The 21,349-nt window shown below is 38.7% G+C and overlaps 1 protein-coding gene across 2 annotated transcripts in view; it reads right to left on the reverse strand.

Annotated features, from left to right (window-relative positions):
• Positions 1 to 21,349, reverse strand: part of LOC106876469 (uncharacterized) — a 196,455-nt gene that overhangs the window by 138,069 nt on the left and 37,037 nt on the right. For both annotated transcript variants that reach the window (XM_089341381.1, XM_089341382.1), the window contains 9 exons: positions 20,597 to 20,734; positions 19,574 to 19,711; positions 8,062 to 8,199; positions 6,790 to 6,927; positions 5,633 to 5,770; positions 4,998 to 5,135; positions 3,181 to 3,318; positions 1,785 to 1,922; positions 1,034 to 1,171 (listed from right to left, as the gene is read on the reverse strand). In XM_089341381.1, coding sequence (XP_089197507.1) covers positions 1,034 to 1,171; positions 1,785 to 1,922; positions 3,181 to 3,318; positions 4,998 to 5,135; positions 5,633 to 5,770; positions 6,790 to 6,927; positions 8,062 to 8,199; positions 19,574 to 19,711; positions 20,597 to 20,734 — 1,242 coding nt within the window. The remainder of the gene's footprint in view (positions 1 to 1,033; positions 1,172 to 1,784; positions 1,923 to 3,180; positions 3,319 to 4,997; positions 5,136 to 5,632; positions 5,771 to 6,789; positions 6,928 to 8,061; positions 8,200 to 19,573; positions 19,712 to 20,596; positions 20,735 to 21,349) is intronic.

Genomic DNA, 21,349 nt, shown 5'->3' on the forward strand with positions numbered 1-21,349 from the left:
ATATTTGGGCTGGATATCATCATCATCATCGTTTAACGTCCGCCTTCCATGCTAGCATGGGTTGGACGATTTGACTGAGGACTGGTGAAACCGGATGGAAACACCAGGCTCCAATCTAATTTGGCAGTAAATGCTTAAGAGTTTAATATAAGTTGAAAAACAAATTCAGTACTAAAAGCAAACACCCTATGAATAATGATGATACAAGATATTATTATTAAAAAAAAAATAATCATAAAGTGGCCAGCAAGCTGAACCAATATAGATAAATATACATAAAAATTTAGGAAATAAAAAATATATACCAGCTATGCTAGAAAAAGAATCAACTCTCCAAAGCCTCATATTTCTCCCTATAAAAAAAACATGCATGGTTAATCTAGTGAATATAAGAAACAATACTCCTTGCCCTTTTTTTTCCTCAGTATTTTTTCTTATATTCGCTACATTAACCATTTGTGTCTTGTTTATAGTGAGAAATATGTGGTTTTGGAGAGTTGACTATTCTTTCTAGCATAGCTGGTATATATTTTTTACACCCTAAATTTATATATATATATATATATATATATATATATATATATATATATATATATATATATACATATATATATGTATGTATGTATGTATGTATATATGCACATATATATATATACATGTAAGTATACTTGCATATGTGTATGTACATGTGCATGTTACTGTCTCCTTGCCTTGATTTCATGTGATGGCTGTAAGTGAACATCACCGTCACACAAATGAAGTCCTGCATTTTCAGTCTTTTCCAAGGACAACATGTCTGGTCTTGGTTGCTTGGACAAAGGTGAAAGTTGGTGACAGGAAGGGCATCCACACGCAGAAAGAAAATCCGCCTCAACAAAATCTATTCAACCCATGCAAACATAAAAATGCAGATGATGATCATCATCATCGACGATGATAAACCTTTTACTAGTTGACATTTGCCTCGGTCAAGTACAATTGTACACACAAACTAAGGATAGTATCAATGAAATATACCAAGTACAACACTTACCTGTTTGGCAGTTGTTACCTTCATAACCAGCAGCACATCCACCACTGGAACAAACTCCAGTGTAACGATTACACTTGCTCTTGTCAGCACACTGACATGTACTTTTGCAGTTTGGTCCAAATTTACCAGGTATGCATGCTATAAGTAGAGAACAACATTATTATTATTTCATATACGCACAACAGATTAGACTGCTGAAAAAAATCCCTAACATAAGGCTACAACAAGTAACCCTAGATACCAAGAACCACCCTAAGTACCTTAACTTATCATTATTATTATTATTATTATTAAGGTGAAAGTACATGGCTCAGTGGTTAGAGCGTCGAGCTTACGATCATGAGGTTGCGAGTTCGAATCCCGGACCAGGCTGCGTGTTGTGCTCTTGAGCAAGACACTTTATTTCATGTTGCTCCAGTTCACTCAGCTGTAGAAATGAGTTGTAATGTCACTGGTGCCAAGCTGTATCGGCCTATATATATATATATATGTGTGTGTGTGTGTGTGTGTGTGTGTGTGTGTGTATATATATATAAACTACTTAGAGCTATTAATTTTTGGTTGTATGTTTCTGTGTGTGTGTTTCTGTATGTCCTTCAACATATAGACAATGTGACACAGATTTTAAAAAAGGACTTAACTTTGAACAAATTATGAATGTAAGTGTCTATGATTAACAAATATTTTCATTGGCAGTATAGCAGTAGGTAACAACCTTGTATTTATATAAAAGACATGCTATGATACTTACCTGTTTGACATTTGCTGCCTTCATAACCAGCAGCACATCCACCACTGGAACAAACACCTGTCTGACGGTTACACTTGCTGTTGTCAGCACAGTGGCAGGTATTTTTACAGTTCGGTCCAAATTTAGAGCCACTGCAAACTACAAGAGATGAAAGGAAAAATTTGGGGTTGATAATTTGTGGAAAATAGCTTTAACCCCTTAGCATTTAAACTGGATATACCCGGCCCAAATATTCAACATTTTATGTTTAAACTTGTCAAATCCAGCCTCTGACACGTACCATACAATGTCATTCTAGAAATAATCAGATTATTGAAATCTTGAAGCTACGATACATCATCATCATCGTTTAACGTCCGCTTTCCATGCTAGCATGGGTTGGACGATTTGATTGAGGACTGGTGAAACCGGATGGCAAAACCAGGCTCCAATCTAATTTGGCAGAGTTTCTACAGCTGGATGCCCTTCCTAACGCCAACCACTCAGAGATACAATACATGATTAATTTTAAATGATGTGCATAAATAAGCATTACATTTGACAGAATAATCAAAATGCTACAGCGTTAAAGGAAAAAAAAAATCAACAAAATAATTTAATAGTATGATTGCAGTTCTTTATGTCCAATGATCATGAAGATAGATAACACCTACATGTATGAGAGGGTGGTGAAAAGTTCCTAGCTTCGGGTAGAAAAAAATACAGAAAGATCATTTAATTATGATTTTATTCAACATGTTTCCCTCTCAGATTCACACACTTATTGCAGTGGTCTTTCAGTTTTTCTAAGCCCTGTAAAAGAACTCAGAAGAAGTTTGGGCCTCCAAACAGGCCTTTCGTGATATCCTTAAAGCCAGGAACTTTTTAGCACTCCCATGTAGAGTTGACACTCCGACTGCCAGTACATCAAGTACCTGTTGCTTTTATCTCTTCTCCATCACTGTAGGGCTTTGCTTCCTGCCAGCACTTAATATTTTTGAAGTGAGAATCAGTCTGTCAATCCAGTCTTACTCTTAAACTGTAGGTTTTACAATGGAGTGGCCTTCTCCTAGGCAAATTGCTTTACAGGGCTGGAGAGTTCCATTTAACCTGGAGTTGCTAGAAGGATGTTAAAGAGGATACCAGACCATCTGAGGGACTTCACTCCTTGATATGCTGTCAAGGTTGGCTCACCTTGACAGTAAGTCCTGGGGTTGATTTGATCAACTAAAACCCTTCAAAGTGGTGCCCCAGCATGGTCACAATTATATGACAGACAAGTAAAAGAAAAGAAAGATATTTTCAAAATTAATTGAAACCAAAACAGTGTATTATAATTAAAATATAATGACAAGAGTGTTAATACATCCTCACTTGGTGTAAATACTGTGTGTGTAAGCCTTGCTACATCACTTACCTGTTTGACAGTTGCTACCTTCATAACCTGCAGCACATCCTCCACTGGAACACACACCTGTCTGGGTGTGGCACTTCTTGTTGTCAGCACAGTGACACACACTTTGACAGTTTGGTCCAAATTTACCTTTAACACATGCTGTAACGTAATTAGAAATTATATATTCTTAAAAATCACTGAAGTGGTATAGGTATCAATAAATAAATACACACATACATGCAAGACTTTTTTCAAGTTCCAAGTGTGAATCTGTCTGTGTTAACTACATCCCAAAGATGAAGCCTTGTGTCTTTATAGGAAACCGGCTACCTCCTCAGTGGAAGATTTATAACACTTACAAAAATAGAAGAGACACACATACCTACACACAAACGTGAGGGCCCTGGGATATGTAACACACTGCCTAGATATACCGATTTTGAGAAATTAGGCTTCTCAAAACCAGAAAGGAGAAAGCTAATTTGAAGACTACAAATCCAATCCATCGCTGGAAGTGGAAAAATCTGTAAAATTTTCTAGAAGTTTATCATTTAAATATGTGCGAGCATGTCTAGATATGCAGGAGTCGGAGTCAGAGTCATGGAATCAGAAACAATTAAGAGGTAGCTGGAGTCAGAGTCAGTAAAACGAAACCGACTCCGACTCACAATATCTTTATACTTTAATATAAGCTAGTTATAAAATATAGGCCTATTCAAAGTACAAGCGCATGCATATGTTTTATGAGATATGCCGAGTACAATCACTAAATTACATAAAGAGGAGTCAGAGTCGGAAGTGCCAGTAGTAGAGGAGTCAGAGTCGGAAATGCCAGTAGTAGAGTAGTCGGAGTCAGAGTCGGAAATGCCAGTAGTAGAGGAGTCAGAGTCAGAGTCAAAGTTTTTTTGTTTCGACTCCCACAGCCCTGCTAAAAGCAAACAGCGGTATCTTTGAAGTCTCAAAACTTCCACAATAATGCATAATTTATGCAAAGCAGTATGAATAAATAAGCATTACATTTGACAGAATAATTTGAATGTTAAAAGGTTATGTGACCCTGGTTACTACAAAAACCTCTCCCACTTTGTTCATGCGTGGGGGGTTTTCTTTCTGTGCATATGAAGAGGGAATGTGTTCGTAGCAGTTGGATTCGTTTAATATTAACATATCTTAATGTTTCTATCGTTCTCTCTGTCTCTCTTTGCTTACGTGCAAGAATGTTTCTTTTTAAGTAGGTGAGGAAATGGAAAACGTTTATTTCAGTTGGGTAAAGTGTAATGGCTCTCGCTCTCTCTTTCACTGTCTGCCTGTATCTGTTTGTCTCTGCTTCTCCATCTGTCTTTCTGCCTCTCTCACATTTTATCTCTCCCTCTCTCGTTCTATCTCTCCTTCTCATTCTATCTATCTCTCTCACTCTCTCCACACTCGTATTCTCTCTTCCCCTCTCCCTCTCTTATTCTCTTTCCCTCTCTCATTCTATATCTCCCTCCCCTTCTCTGCTTATATGTGTGAGTATATTGCTTTTTATGTGCTTAAGGAGAGAGAAAGTGTTTATTTCAATTGGGTACAATTGATAAATCGTAACCTCTCTCTCTTTCTCTCTCACTGTCTACCAGTGTCTCTGCTTCTCTCTCTCTGTCTTTTTCCCTCTCTCTCTATCATTTTATCTTTCACTCTCTCCCTTTCTCTGTTTATGTAAGTAAATTTCCCTTTATGTATGTAAGGAGAAGAAAAATGCTTATTTGATTCAGTTAAGAATTTGTAATCTCTCTCTCTCTCTCTATCTAAAGCTTCCTGTGTGTGTATGCTTTCGCTGGTGAATGAACGAGTCCACTTACCTGTTTGACAGTTGCTACCTTCATAACCTGCAGCACATCCACCAATGGTACATACACCACTTTGACGGTTACATTTGCTCTTGTCAGCACAGTGACATGTATGTTGACAATTTGGTCCAAATTTATCATTTGTACATACTGTGAAACAAGACAAAAATATGTGTTTGAGAACACAGAAAATTATATCAAATTCTAAAATTATACAAAATAACTATAAGACTGTATGGTAAGAAACTTCCATCTGAACCAAGTGGTCTTACATTCAGTCCCACTGCAAGACACCTTGTGAGTGGATTTGGTCAACAGAAACTGAATGAAGCTTGCCATTCACATACACACACACACACACATATATATATATATATATCATCATCATCATTTAACGTCCGTTTTCCATGCTGGCATGGGTTGGACAGTTTGACTGGGGACTGGCAAGCCAGGAGGCTGCACCAGGCTCCAATCTGATCTGGCAGAGTTTCTACAGCTGGATGCCCTTCCTAATGCTCGTTCATATATGATATAATCCGCTACTGTAAGAATAATGTCTCACTTTGCTCACACTATATAGCAATGTTATGCCATCCATACTACTGTAATATTTCACAATGAAAGGTCCATAAAGAGGATACACTCACCTGCTTGACAACTGTTACCGCCAAAACCTGCAGCACATCCTCCACTGGAGCAAACACCTGTTTGACGGTTACACTTCTTATTGTCAACACAATGGCATGTACTTTGACAGTTTGGTCCAAATTTAGATACACTACAAACTACAAGAAATTAAACGACAGTAGTTTTAGCATGCATTTTATAGAGATATGGCTTAAATAGCGGAAAATAAATGAAATATATATATGAACCCTTTATTATTCAGATTATTCTATCAAATATAATGCTTAATTATTCACATCGTTTTGAATTAATCATACATTATCCTGTAGCTTTGAGATTTAAATGATACAATTGTTTATTATTAGAATAACATTGTAGGGTAGGTATGAGAGGTCAGGTCTGGCTGGTTTTATCATAAAACAAGTAGGATATTTAGGCTGGCTATGGCTGGTTTAAATTCTAAAGGGTTAAAGGTTAACAACAAGGGAGCAAGCAAACAACATACAAAAAATATTATTAAGATATGTGATAATAGTAATTTCAGTTTGGGAGTGAAAATAGTTTAAGTAATAATATCAAGCCTGTATGATATTTGTTAGCTTCAGAGAGGTGGAAGCATGGCTGTATGGTGAGAAGTTTGTTTCCCCCACCACATGGTCATGGGTTCAGTCCCACTGAGTGGCACCTTGGACAAGTGTCAGCTACTATAGCCTTAGGCTGATCAAAGACATGTGAGTAGATTTGGCAGATTGGAATTAAAGAAAGACCATTCTCAATCACATGGTTCCATGCCAACCACTTTACAGAGTATAATGGGTGCTTTTACGTGGCACCAGCATGGGGGAGTCTTTTACATGGCACCAGCACGAGTGCTTTCACGTGGTGCTATTATGTGGCACTGGCATGGGGGAGTCTTTTACATGGCACCAGCACAGGTGCTTTCACGTGGTGCTATTATGTGGCACTGGCATGGGGGAGTCTTTTACATGGCACCAGCACAGGTGCTTTCACGTGGTGCTATTATGTGGCACTGGCATGGGGGAGTCTTTTACATGGCACCAGCACAGGTGCTTTCCTGTGGTGCAATTATGTGGCACCAGCACGGCAAGCTTGTTGTGGTGCCAGCACAGGTGCTTGATGTTACTAATAGATATGTAAAACATACTACATCACTTACCTGTCTGACAGTTGTTACCTTCATAACCTGCAGCACATCCTCCACTTGAACACACACCAGTCTGACGGTTACACTTGTTCTTGTCAGCACAATGACAGGTATTTTTACAGTTTGGCCCAAATTTACCAATTACGCATGCTGTAAGAAAAATACATATTAATCATTAAAATAAATAATGCTATCAATTTGAACTAAACATATAAGCCTATGTGGAGGTGCAATGGCCCAGTGGTTAGGGCAGCGAACTTGTGCCAAAATTTAAATCATTATTATTATTATTTGCAAAATGTAACAGGTCTTAAAAGACACAACGATGTACTATAATACCTGTCATAATTCAATTATCCATAATTTGATATAATAATATTTCAGAATATTAAAGGATATTATATCAGATTATGGATAATTAAATTATGACAGTTATATTTTACAAACAATACACAATGCTTCAAGCGAACTACAATACTCTCCTATTATTATTATTGAAGGTGCATGGCTCAGTGGTTAGAGCGTCGAGCTTACGATTGTGAGATTCTGAGCTCGATTCCCAGACTGGACTGTGTGTTGTGTTCTTGAGCAAGACACTTTATTTCACTTTGTTCCAGTTAACTCAGCTGTAGAAATCACTGGTGCCAAGCTGTATTGGCCCCTTTGCCTTTCCCTTGGAATACATCAGCGGTGTGGAGAGGGGAGGCTGGTATGCATGGGTGACTGCTGGCCTTCCATAAAACAACCTTGCCCGAACTTGTGCCTTGAAGGTTAACTTTGTAGGTGCAATCCCATGGTTATTCATGACCGAAGGCAGGGAGGTCTCCATTATTATTATTACGGCAGTGAGCTGGCAGAATTGTTAGCATGACTGGCAAAATGCTTTGTGGCATCTCATCTGTCCTTACATTCTGAGTTCATATTCAGTTGAGGTTCACTTTGCCTTTCATCCTTTCGGGGTCGATTAAATAAGTACCAGCTGAATACTGGCGTTGAAGTAATCAACATAAATGCTCCTTCAAACACCAGGCAAAATGCTTTGCAGCATTTTGTCTATCTTTATGTTTTGAGTTCAAATACCACTGAGGTTAACTTTGCCTTTCATTCTTTCGGGGTCGATAAAATAAGTACCAGTTGAGCACTGGGGTCAATGTAATTGACTTAACACTCCCCAAAACTGCTGATCTTGTGCCAAAATTCGAAACAAGTAAAATAGTAAAAGAGAAAGAGATGTAGAATTAACGAAATTAATTGTAAACACTCAATAACGTATATTCCACTTACCTGTTTGACAGTTGTTACCTCCATAACCTGCAGCACATCCTCCACTGGAACACACACCTGTCTGATGGTCACACTTGCTGTTGTCTGCACAGTGGCATGTACTTTTGCAGTTTGGCCCAAATTTATCTTTTATACATGCTGTAACAAAAATACGAAATGAGCTATGAATTAATACAAAAATATGAAGCATACTAAGAATTAATGCAATAATATGAAATATATAAATCATTGTATTTAATTTATAGCATAACTCAAATAAAAATAATTATATGTATATAAATATATATATATATATATATGTGCTGTGCGTGAGAAGAACCGGCAAGCCAAGTAAGATCGTTGCCAGTGCCCCTGGACTGGTTCTTGTGCGGGTGGCACATGAGATGCACCATTTTGAGCGTGGCCGTTGCCAGTACCGCCTGACTGGCTCCCGTAGGATTTTCGAGCGAGATCGTTGCCAGCGCCCCTGGACTGGCTTGTGCGGGTGGCACATAAGACACCATTTCGAGCGTGGCCGTTTTCGTGCGGGTGACACGTAAAAGCACCCACTACACTCTCTGAGTGGTTGGCGTTAGGAAGGGCATCCAGCTGTAGAAACTCTGCCAAATCAGACTGGAGCCTGGTGTTGCCATCCGGTTTCACCAGTCCTCAGTCAAATCGTCCAACCCATGCTAGCATGGAAAGCGGACGTTAAACGATGATGATGATGATATATATACACTACTTTTCAGATTATTAAGGGCGTAACATCTTTTTATTTTATTTAAAAACTGCTTGTTGGAATTCAACGATATGTGTGTAGTGTATAAGCACCTCTCCTTGAAAAATGCATTTTTTAAAAAATATTTTTTTTCGGATTCCTACGTTTTAGATGTCGGAGATTACGAATATGCAAAAAAAAAATTGCCACTTCAAAATTTCACCCCCACCCATTTCTCTATTTTTCAGATCTTTTTTTTTTTGTGGGGTGGGGGTGGGGGGTGAAATACGTAAAAAAATACGGTGATTATGATTCTGAAAAAAAAAATCAATAAGCATATAGTTATGTGTATAAATAGGCAGCTAGATATGAATAAACGAATAGGGATAAATAGATAGACAAATAAATAAATAAATAAATGGCTAAAAAAGTTTTACGATTATTTAAGGCAAACACAAGTAAGACGCAAATTCTTTTGACTTTAATGTTTTCGTCTGTATTCAATTTCGATTTGTATAGGTTCGTCATTTCGTTACAATCTCTTCAAAGTAACCAAAATAAAGATTTATAAGAGTTGGGTGAGATAATGATGGCATGGCCATCTCTTATTTTATTATTTATTAAATTCAGAAATACAACAAACACGAGGGTCAACGGTAACAACAAATCAATAATTTATCCCTGGTTGGTGTAGAGCCGTTTGGTTCCAGGGTGAAAGGCATGCCGCTATAATACCAAAGGAAGCTTCGACCACACGTCGGGGGTCGATGTTGTCAGAAAACGTCCTGTCACGACGGTTACCGGATGAATAAGAGAGAGAACGCTATATCTTTATACTCCACGTGTTGCATTGCGCATGCATGCTCGGGTACTTCTGCTGACGGCAAATCCCTTGCACATGCGCAATGGCACTTCCCAAGATGGCGGCCACACGCGCCACTACAGATTTTTAATTCGGGGGAGGGAGCTAAAAAAAATTTTTTTTTTTGGCGTATTCATAATTTCCGACTTCTAAAACGAAGGAATCCGCAAAAAATATTCGTAAATTCTTTTTAAAATTTCATTTTTTTAAATTAGAGGTGCGAAACTGCATTAACTCCCACAAACTTTCACTGTCTCAAAATTATTAGCGAGGCGTAATTAAAAACACATGTAAACAAGATAATACCAATTTGTTAATACCTACATGTTCCCCCAACTTAAACCCCAATAGATAATTTGTGGAGTATTCTAAAGAGACGATTTTACGGGAATGGGCACCAATTTAGAAGCAAGGATGAACCGAGGCAGGCAATAGTGGATGTGTCTCGTGGTATAACATCAGAGAAGATCCAGAAATTAGCATGTTCCATTGACCAGCACCTTTTCCAACTTATTTCAAACAAATGCTCACATGGTCTTTACTAACCAGCTCACCTATCATTTTTGAACACTATTTGTTTCTTTCTAATTCTTCCACGTTTGTGACTGTACATGTTCATTTCAGTAATGTCCATCAAACAAATTGCTATTATCTTGTTTACATGTGTTTTGATTACACCTCGCTAATAATGGCGCACATGGCGGAGACGTAACCCTCCTCTGCCCACTTTGTATTTTTTCACGGAAACCCATTTTCAACTATAGAGAATCTTATTCTGAAAAAAAAAAAATTCAATCCCCCCATTTCTCTATTTTTCAGATATTTTGCGGGGTGAAATACGTAAAAAAAAATACGGAGATTATGATTCTGAAAAAAAAAAAATTGTTTGTAAAATTTCAATTTTTCAAAAAAAAAAAAAACAACCCACTCCCCTGCCGATTCTACAGCCTTCAAGCAGGCTATCCATATGTTGGAAATAACAGCCAAATCTCACACAAACTTGGTTTCCTTTTAACTTTCAGAAAAATTGATATTTCTATATTTTTTAATAAAATTTTCGACATATACGCTGCGATAAAATTGAAAGAAATATGTAATCAATCTACTATCAAAACACGCATGCATGTATATTAACATATACGAAACAACTCTAAATCTTTTATAATCATGTCCATCATTGCTTTGATTGTCATTCGCCCGAAAAACAAAAATTGTGGAAAATAAAGAAATGAAAGCAGGTTGAAATTTTGAAATTACGATTTTTGCAAATTTTTTTTCGGAATCGGAATCTCCATAGCCGAAAACGTAGGTTTCCATAAAAAAAAAAAGAATTAAGTTGGGGAGGGGTCGGGTTACACCCATTATTTTTCATGAATATTATGGTGATGCTTTTCTTTTTCAACCAAATTTCAAGGTGCTCCCTCAGAAATGTTATGTAAGCGTCTGCAGTCTTTTTAACACTTTGTCTATCCTTGTAGTGCCCCCCTCTATGTTATGGCCATAGTGCTGAATAAAGAAAGGAGTTTTTTTAACACTGTCCGGCCCTTTCGAAGGATCAACCCCCAATAATACTTGCCCAAATCATGATGCCTCGTCCTCCATGTAGGAGTCTCAAGTGTTGATGACGAACTCGTCCATTTACAACCCATCTTTTGCTCCAGCTATCAGATCCATCAAGGGTAGCACAAATTTTGTTCGTAAATAAAACTTTTGAAAAGTCGACCTTCATGTTATCTTCTGCCTATTTCAGACGATTTTATATGTGTATTTTGTATAAATGAGGCCTTTTAATTGATGTCACTGGTTTACCAAACTTTTTCAGAAGACGACATCAGGTAGTTCTGGACACAGTTGTTTCGCCAATGCGCTCGAAAAGTTCTCCACTTGTAAGACCTGACTTCTTTACCCCTTCATGACACTTAATTCGTGACAGAGAACATAGAGAAACAGCCCTTGTATGACTATTGTCAGCTCTCTTCTGTATCTTCGTAGGAGCTGTAACAATTTTTTTTTCACAGTTTGGTGATATCTTACAATTATTTTAGATATTTCTAATGTTGGTTTATCTTTTACATGTGCAGAAGTAATAACAGAGTTCTCTGGATCAGTTAAGTCACATTTATGACCCATAATTACACGATTATCAGACCAGTCGTTAATAATTTGGAACACTGAAAGTTCGTGGAAATGATAAAAATGGCCGCGGTTTATTTACGCTTGCGCAAAGCCTCAGTTTTTTTTTTACCACACCACGCACATATCATTCTGTTGCCATCGTTCTGTGGAAATTTCGTTGAAATCCAGCATTTAGTTTTTTAATAAAATTAAAAAATGTTATGTCGTTAATAATTTGAAACACAGTGTATTTTATTTAACACATGATATAATTTTTCGTTTTGGGATTTGGTTTGCAAGATTTTTTATGTGATTTCGTGTGTTGAAGCATATTCTGTTGTGTCTGGGGAGGGTCATTTTCTTATTGTGCCTTAAAATTTAACACACTCACCGGTAAAATTTCCACTTATTTCTTATTTTTATTTTCGTTGCGTCTTGCAACCTTTTCAATAGTCTTGACTATTGAAAAGTTTGCAAGACGCAACGAAAATTTTAGGAAAATAAAAATAAGAAATAAGTGGAAATTTTACCGGTGAGTGTGTTCAATTTTAAGGCACAATAAGAAAATGACTCTCCCCAGACACAACAGAACATGATATAATGTGTTACTAGAAGTTTCATTTATTGAAAAACACCTCAAACATATTCATCTAAAAATTGAACGAGAGAAGAAACACAAAAGTTGAGAAAGAAACTTATAGAAAATATGGAAGGTTAAAAAACAGAAGCCGTAAAAGGGAAAACGAATAAGAACAATTTAAACCGTAAAAAAGTTTTAAAAGTTCTCTTCCTATGACCTTAAATTATAAGGCTGGAAAGATATCAATAAGTTAATCAGGCAAAGGCAGAATTTTCCAATTCTTCAAAATGTATTTCAACATGTTTCCAGCCACTGAAAATTCCAGACCTAGATCTTAGTATTAGTGGCACATATTAACATCTATTGTGTCTATTAAATGATATTTATCTCTCACCAGATGGTATACTCTTTTGTTGATCTTACCATCATGGAACAGTACACTATATATATATATATATATATACATACCGGAGTAAGCACATAAATGTGCAACAAGGTGGAAAAAAGAGTACTCAAATACCAGAGGTAGAGTAATATGCTTTATTTAAAAGTATATACACACAAACACACACACACACACACACATGCATGAGTCATCTCAGAGTCCATAAGTCAGGGGAAAATTGCACTCGTATATCTGTCAATAGAGTGGGTATATTAGCCGAAATGTAGAGTATTATTTATCCATCATGGCTGATCTGATCTAACCAATTGGTTTCATGCTAGGGATACAATGGAATGTTAGGTAACAATCTGATTATATAACCTTGTCCTCATCAGAGTGAGTCAATATGGAAAGGAACATGGTGACTGCTCTCTACTGTCTCTACTGCCAGCCCTGACAATAGAGAGCAGTCACTATATTCCTTTCCATATCGACTAACTCTGATGAGGACAAGGTTATATAATTGGATTGTTGTCTAACACTCCATTGTATCCCTAATGCGAAACTGATCGGTAACATCTTCCATGATGGATATATAATACTGTACATTTCAGATAATATGTGTATAGATAGATAGATAGATAGATAGATAGAAAAACAACTAGGTATAAATTTCTGAGCAAGAAATATGTAAAAACAGTACTGTACAGTAAAGTCTATTTGCCAACACAATGTGGCAGTCCTATACAGGACGGTGTTACTACTTTTTAGCCCCAGGAAAACGTCTTTTTCAGCTGGCTACCAACACATGACCTGTGTCCATATATATATGTATATATATATGTAAAGGTCCACTACATATATATATATATCAAAATAAGCAACAAGGATATCCTTGTTGCTTATTTTGATTTTAATCACCTTATTTTGATATTGTATGGATAATACCGTACTAAATACTGGTTCCTCAATGTTGGATATATACTATTTTATGAATTTCTTGATGCTTATACAAAATGATTGAATGAATGCTAATTTTCATGATAATAATTATTTATTATTTATTAAATTAAGATGAGATTAAAACAAATTTATTTTTTGTGTATTTGCAAAATTCCAAGTTATCAATATTGTTGATATGCAACTTATGATGATGATGTTGTTGTTGTTGCTGCTGCTGCTGTTTAACCCAGGGCAGGTCTGATCAAGCAGACTTATGATTAAAGACAATGACATTGATAAAGATAGTAACCATCCTGTCTTTTATTGAAGCATAAAATATCTACACTAAATGAATCCAATATGTCCTTCAACAGTGGAGTATGATTTGAAGGTGATTTGGCTGCTGTTTCTAGCAATTTGAACACATGTACAAAGGTTGTCTTGTTGTTCACCTCCAGATTGGCCCTGATTGAACAGACTATACATTATCAAATGGGTGCTTTTTTTTTCCCCCATTAAATTGCATATCAAATTGAGGGACATTTGGCTGCTATTTCTAGCAAGTTGCACTACACAGCCACAAAGAGGATCCTTCATTAGTTCATGTTGTTGTTGTTGTTATTGTCGATGATGATGATGATGATGATTGAGATGATAAGGATGATGGTAGTGGTGGTGGTGGTGGTGGGAATGACTGCAGCTCTAAGAGCAATGGTGATCAATGATGATGATGATGATGGTAGTGATGATGTTGATGGTGGTGGTGGTGGCGATGGTCCTTTGTGACTGGTGACAACAGCATCATTTAGTGCTGTTTGTGGTGATTTACGATGACACAAAAAACATCAGTGATGCTAATGATGACGATGACAATGTCGATGGTGACAATGGATGGCTTTGTCAAGTCAGTTCTAGGTCAAGACGGCACATCTAGAGGGAGCTACTGGTCTATATAATCATACCAAGTGGATTTGACTTCTGCCTCAGTCCACCTAACTAAATACAGGTGCCACTCTCACTCAGTTGTTGCGTGGTGAAGGAGGAGTGTCCAACCATAAAGTAACTGTTCCAACAATTTCATGCTAAAGTTCAAATTTGCAGACCCATTCAACCGTTTCTAAAATGGAAAAATGGATGGGTATGAAAATGTATTCAGATGTGGCCAATGATTTTGTAATCGGTACACACAAACACACACATATGCAAATATTTATACATATATATATATATATATATTATGGAGATGTACTTGCAAATCGTCCAACCCATGCTAGCATGGAAAGCGGACGTTAAACAACGATGATGATGATGATGAATATATATATGTATGTGTGTGTGTGTGTGTGTGTATGTATGTGTATATATATATATATATATATATATATATATATATATATTTATTGTATCAGGACAATTGCCCTCCTAGGACAATTACCCCCAATAGGACTGACAATTCCCCCCAACGACAACTACCCCACAGGCCAATTACTCCCCCCCACCTTGGTTAATTACCCCCTTTCCAATATATTAAAAAGTTTTAAATCATCGTCTGTTGTCCTCAGGGGTAATTGTCCTTGTGGGGTTATTGTCCATGGGGGCTAAATGTCCTAAACTCATATATATATATATATATATATATATATATGTATATATAAGCACATATGTATATACATGTGTGTGTGTGGGTGTGTGTGTCTCTGGGTGTATTCTTTTACAATTAAAACTTGCCACACAAAGAATCTGGTCATCTGAGTCTGAGCCACCTAAATTGGCCATACCTATGCTTGTGAGAACTAAACAATAACACAACTTCCATTTCAAAGAAAGATTTTCCTGCACAACCACCTTCCAAGCCCCCAACATATCCTGCCTAATCATTTGTACACATAATTTCCAACTCACCCATAAAAAAAAAAAATCAAAAGAGAAAAATAAAAAAATAGAAAATACAATTTGCAACGACAGACATGAAACATAATAACCGGATAATGTAATGCAGCTAATGCAGTACATATTCTTTATAACAAATAAATAAAGGGGACGCTTTAGATACAAATAATTACAGAGGCATCAAGCTGTTAGATCAGGTTATGAAAGTTACAGAGAGGGTCATAGCCCAACTAATTAGGGAGCGAATCAATTTAGATGAGATGCAGTTTGGGTTCGTGCCAGGTAAAAGCACTACTGATGCCTTATTTCTAGTGAGACAGTTGCAAGAGAAATACCTAGCCAAGGATAAACCTCTGTACCTGGCTTTCGTTGACATGGAGAAAGCCTTTGACAGGGTCCCCCGATCCCTTATCTGGTGGTCAATGAGGAAACTTGGGATAGAAGAATGGCTAGTGAGAGCTGTGCGAGCCATGTACAGAGATGCGGCCAGTAAGGTGAGGGTTGGAAATGAGTACAGCAATGAATTCCGGGTAGAGGTAGGGGTCCACCAAGGTTCCGTCCTCAGCCCCCTATTATTTACCATAGTCCTCCAGGCAATCACAGAGGAGTTCAAGACAGGTTGCCCCTGGGAGCTCCTCTATGCTGATGACCTTGCCCTAATTGCGGAGTCACTATCAGAACTAGAGGAGAAGTTTCAGGTGTGGAAGCAAGGTCTAGAATTGAAGGGCCTTAGAGTCAACCTAGCTAAAACCAAAATCCTAATAAGTAGGAAGGTAGATAAAACACAAACCCCTTCAGGTAGATGGCCCTGCTCAGTATGTAGAAAAGGAGTAGGTAGTAACTCTATAAGATGTACCCGGTGCAAGCTATGGACACATAAGAGGTGCAGCAACATCAAAGGCAGGTTAACTAGCAAGTTAGTTTTTGTTTGTGGCAGATGTTCAGGTGCAATAAAGACTGCAAACAAACAGGAAACAACTTCTATCTCATTCCAGGGTGAAAAACTAGAGGTAGTCGATAGCTTCCGCTATCTGGGCGACCAAGTTAGTAGTGGGGGTGGGTGCGCTGAAAGTGTAGCTGCTAGAATGAGAATAGCCTGGGCAAAGTTTAGAGAGCTCTTACCCCTGCTGGCGACAAAGGGACTCTCACTCAGAGTAAAAGGCAGACTGTATGACGCATGCGTACGAACAACCATGCTACATGGCAGTGAAACATGGGCTGTAACTGCTGAGGACATACGTAAGCTCGCAAGGAATGAAGCCAGTATGCTCCGTTGGATGTGTAATGTCAATGTGAATACCCGTCAGAGTGTAAGTATCTTGAGAGAAAAGCTGAACATTAGAAGCATCAGTTGTGGCGTGCAAGAGAGACGATTGCGCTGGTATGGACATGTGGTGAGAATGGAGGAGGATAGCTGCGTGAAAAAGTGCCACACCCTAACAGTTGAGGGAACCCGTGGAAGAGGTAGGCCCAGGAAGACCTGGGCTGAGGTGGTGAGGCAAGACCTTCGTACATTGGGCCTCACCGAGGCGATGACTACGGACCGAGACCTTTGGAAATGGGCTGTGCGTGAGAAGACCCGGCAAGCCAAGTAAGATCGTTGCCAGTGCCCCTGGACTGGTTCTTGTGCGGGTGGCACATGAGATGCACCATTTTGAGCGTGGCCGTTGCCAGTACCGCCTGACTGGCTCCTGTAGGATTTTCGAGCGAGATCGTTGCCAGTGCCCCTGGACTGGCTTGTGCGGGTGGCACATAAAAGACACCATTTCGAGCGTGGCCGTTTTCGTGCGGGTGACACGTAAAAGCACCCACTACACTCTCTGAGTGGTTGGCGTTAGGAAGGGCATCCAGCTGTAGAAACTCTGCCAAATCAGACTGGAGCCTGGTGTTGCCATCCGGTTTCACCAGTCCTCAGTCAAATCGTCCAACCCATGCTAGCATGGAAAGCGGACGTTAAACGATGATGATGATGATGATGATGACAACACTAAAATAACAATCATAAACATCAAAACAACCACAGCCACAATCAATACGAAACAGCTGTAACATCTTTTTTATTATAGGCACAAGGCTTGAAATTTGGGGGGAAGGGGGTCAGTCGATTAGATCGACCCCAGTGCACAATTGGTACTTAATTTATTGACTCTGAAAGGATGAAAGGCAAAATCAACCTCGGTGGAATTTGAACTCAGAACATAGCGGCAGACAAAATACCGCTAAGCATTTCGCCCGGCGCGTTAATGTTTCTTATTTCTTTACTGCCCACAAGGGGCTACACACAGAGGGGACAAACAAGGACAGACAAACGGATTAAGTCGATTATATCGAACCCAGTGCGTAACTGGTACTTATTTAATCGGCCCCGAAAGGATGAAAGGCAAAGTCGACCGCGGCAGAATTTGAACTCAGAACATAGCGGCAGACAAAATACCGCTAAGCATTTCGCCCGGCTTGCTAACGTTTCTGCCACTCTCACTGCCTTTAGCAGCTGTAATGTCTTAATTCTATCCTGCACTGCCAAAATACAATGCTCTGCAAACACTTCATTGAACATGGGGATTACTTGACCGCACAGTAGAAGCTTTTGTGATAACAAGTAAGGAACTTGGAGGGAGGATATTGGTCTCAATTAAACCAAATTCAATGCTCGACTGGTATTTATTCCATGCCGGTGGCACGTAAAAAGCACCATTTGAGCGCAATCATTTCCAGCTTCGCCTTACTGGCACTCGTGCCGGTGGCATGTGAGCAAAACATTGGACTAGCTCTTGTGCTGGTGGCACGTAAAAATCACCATTTGAGCATGGCTGTTGCCAGTACCACCAGACTGGCCCTCGTGCCGGTGGCACGTAAAAAGCACCCATTACACTGTCAGAGTGGTTGGCATTAGGAAGGGCATCCAGCTGTAGAAACTCTGCCAAATCAGATTGGAGTTTGGTGTAGCCATCTGGTTCGCCAGTCCCCAGTCAAACCGTCCAACCCATGCTAGCATGGAAAAACGGACGTTAAATGATGATGATGATGATGATTAGTGACTCTACATGGATAAAATTCAAAATTGACCCCAGCAAGATTTGAACTTGGAATGTTAAATACAAAAAGAAGAAGCACAAGACATTTTGCCCAAAACTATTAATTCTACCAATCTAATATCCTCAATGATGATCCTGGTGCAGTACCAGGCAGTGGCTCTCATGACTTTTAATCTTAACTGATTGGAAGTGTTATCATGTACATTGTTTTGTCTTCGTGTAAAAAGATGGGCTACAGCAAATATTCTGCTCAATACCACAGATTTGCTTGTCAGTTGCTTGACCGTAACCAGTTGAGCATGTCCCTTAGTGGCTGACGATATGTGTGTCACTGATCATGGGAAGAAGTAGTGGGGGAGCCATGTGTCGAGAGGAATTCTTTGGGGTTTGAATAATTCCTCTCTGGAAACATGGGTGTTTTGTTCATCATCCTTAAACAAACCATATTCAGGGACCTTTTGAGCAAGAGGGGTTACTCGACCTGAAGAAAATTCTAACTGGGCCCCTGCCTGCAAGGTCATGTGCTGTTTATCTTGATATGAGATCACCGTGTCATGCACACATGGTTGTGATGCATGTGCCTGGTGTACCCTTATCAGACGGGTAGTCATGATGGGTATACTGGGCTTCGTATATTTTACCCCAGTGTCACTTTGATGGCATGCACTGCTCACTCACTCAATAATAATAATAATAATGATAATAATGATAATAATCTTTTCTAGAGAAGGCACAAGGCCTGAAATTATGTCAAGGGGGGACTAGTTGATTACATCAACCCTAGTGTTTTACTGGTACTTAATATATTGATCCTGAAAGGATGAGTGGGAAATTTGAACTCGGCAGAATTTGAACTCAGAATGTAGCAACAAGCAAAATACTGCTGAGCATTTCAATCCATGTGCTAACAATTCTGTCAGCTCCCCACCTTAATAATAATAATAATTATATAGTAATAATAATAATAATGATAATAATAATAATACTAATAATAGAGACTCACCAACTTGGCAGTTGGTATCTTCAAATCCAGCAGCACATCCTCCACTGGAACAGCTACCAGACTGTGGGTTACATTTGCTGTTGTCAGCACAGTGACATGTGCTTCTGCAGTTTGGCCCAAATTTCCCTCTGCTACATCCTACAAAACAAACAATGACATAATAATAATAATGATAATGATGATGAGGATGATGGTGATGATGATGATGATGATATTACTTTGGTATGGAGTGGGAATTATAAAATGGTAAAAGAGAGAAATGAAGAAAATGGATTCCAAGGCCAGAAGAATGTTGGCAGTACAGGGAGCCTTCCACCCGCTAAGAGTGACACCAATAGGCTGTACTTGTCCAGAAGAAAAGGGTGGATTAATTCAACACAATGTGAATAAATAAGCATTACATTTGACAGAGTAACCTAAAAGCTAAAGTGTTTAACTGGCCGTATCTGGCATCTCACACCTACCTAACAATGTCATTCTAAAAACAAATGATCACATCATTTAAATCTGAAAGTTACATGATAATACATGATTAATTCAACACAATGTGAATGAATAAGCATTACATTTGACAGAGTAATCGGAATGTGAAAGGGTCGATGTACTTATATACACTTTATATACTTTATGCCCAATTTTATAGACTTAATACACAGCACTGTCCCTCTTTCTCTCTTGCTCTTCGCCTTACCCGCTTTTTCTCTTTTATTTTCCGTTCTCTTTTTCTCTCTTGCTCTTCACCTTTCCCTTCAACTAATTACATGATAGTGTTACAGACGGACTAAGTAACGGAGGAAACAAACTGAGTTAAAAAAAAAGTATTACATATTTCACTCACCACCAACTTCCCCTCCCTCTCTGCATCCTCCTCCCCTCTCTCATATCCTCTTCCCTTTCCCTCTGCCCCTTCTCCCTCTCCCTACTCTTTCAGCTGATCACATGAAAATGTTTCAGACAAGCTAAGTAATGGAAGAACAAGCAGAATTATTATAAGGTGATAAATAGTGATGCACATTCACCTACCTGTTTGACAGTTGCTACCCTCATATCCAGCAGCACATCCTTCACTGGAACAGCTACCAGACTGTGGGTTACACTTGCTGTTGTCAGCACAGTGACATGTGTTTCTGCAGTTTGGCCCAAATTTCCCTCTGCTACATACTACAAAACAAACATAACCGATAACGAACATAGGTGCTAAAATGGCTGTTTGGCAAGAAGTTTACTTCCCAACCACATAGTTTCAGGCTCAGTCCCACAGCATGGCACTTTTGGACAAGTGCATGTCTGTGTGTGTATGCATGTGTGTGTGTATGTATGTTTGTGCGTATGTCTGTGTGTATGTATATATATATATATATATATATATATATATATACTCTTTTACTTGTTTCAGTCATTTGACTGTGGCCATGCTGGAGCACCGCCTTTAGTCAAGCAAATTGACCCCCAGGACTTATTCGTTGTAAGCCTAGTACTTATTCTATCAGTCTCTTTTTGCCGAACCGCTAAGTTACAGGGACATAAACATACCAGCATCGGTTGTCAAGCGATGATGGGGGGACAAACACAGACACACAAACATATACACACACACAGATATATATATATATATATACATATATACGACGGGCTTCTTTCAGTTTCCGTCTACCAAATCCACTCACAAGGCTTTGGTCGGCCCGAGGTTATAGTAGAAGACACTTGCCCAAGGTGCCACACAGTGAGACTGAACCCGGAACCATGGGGTTGGTAAGCAAGCTACTTGAGCTCAGT

This window comes from Octopus bimaculoides, chromosome 24 (assembly GCF_046866305.1).
Source record: "Octopus bimaculoides isolate indiv1 chromosome 24, ASM4686630v1, whole genome shotgun sequence".
Taxonomy (NCBI): Eukaryota; Metazoa; Mollusca; class Cephalopoda; order Octopoda; family Octopodidae; genus Octopus; species Octopus bimaculoides.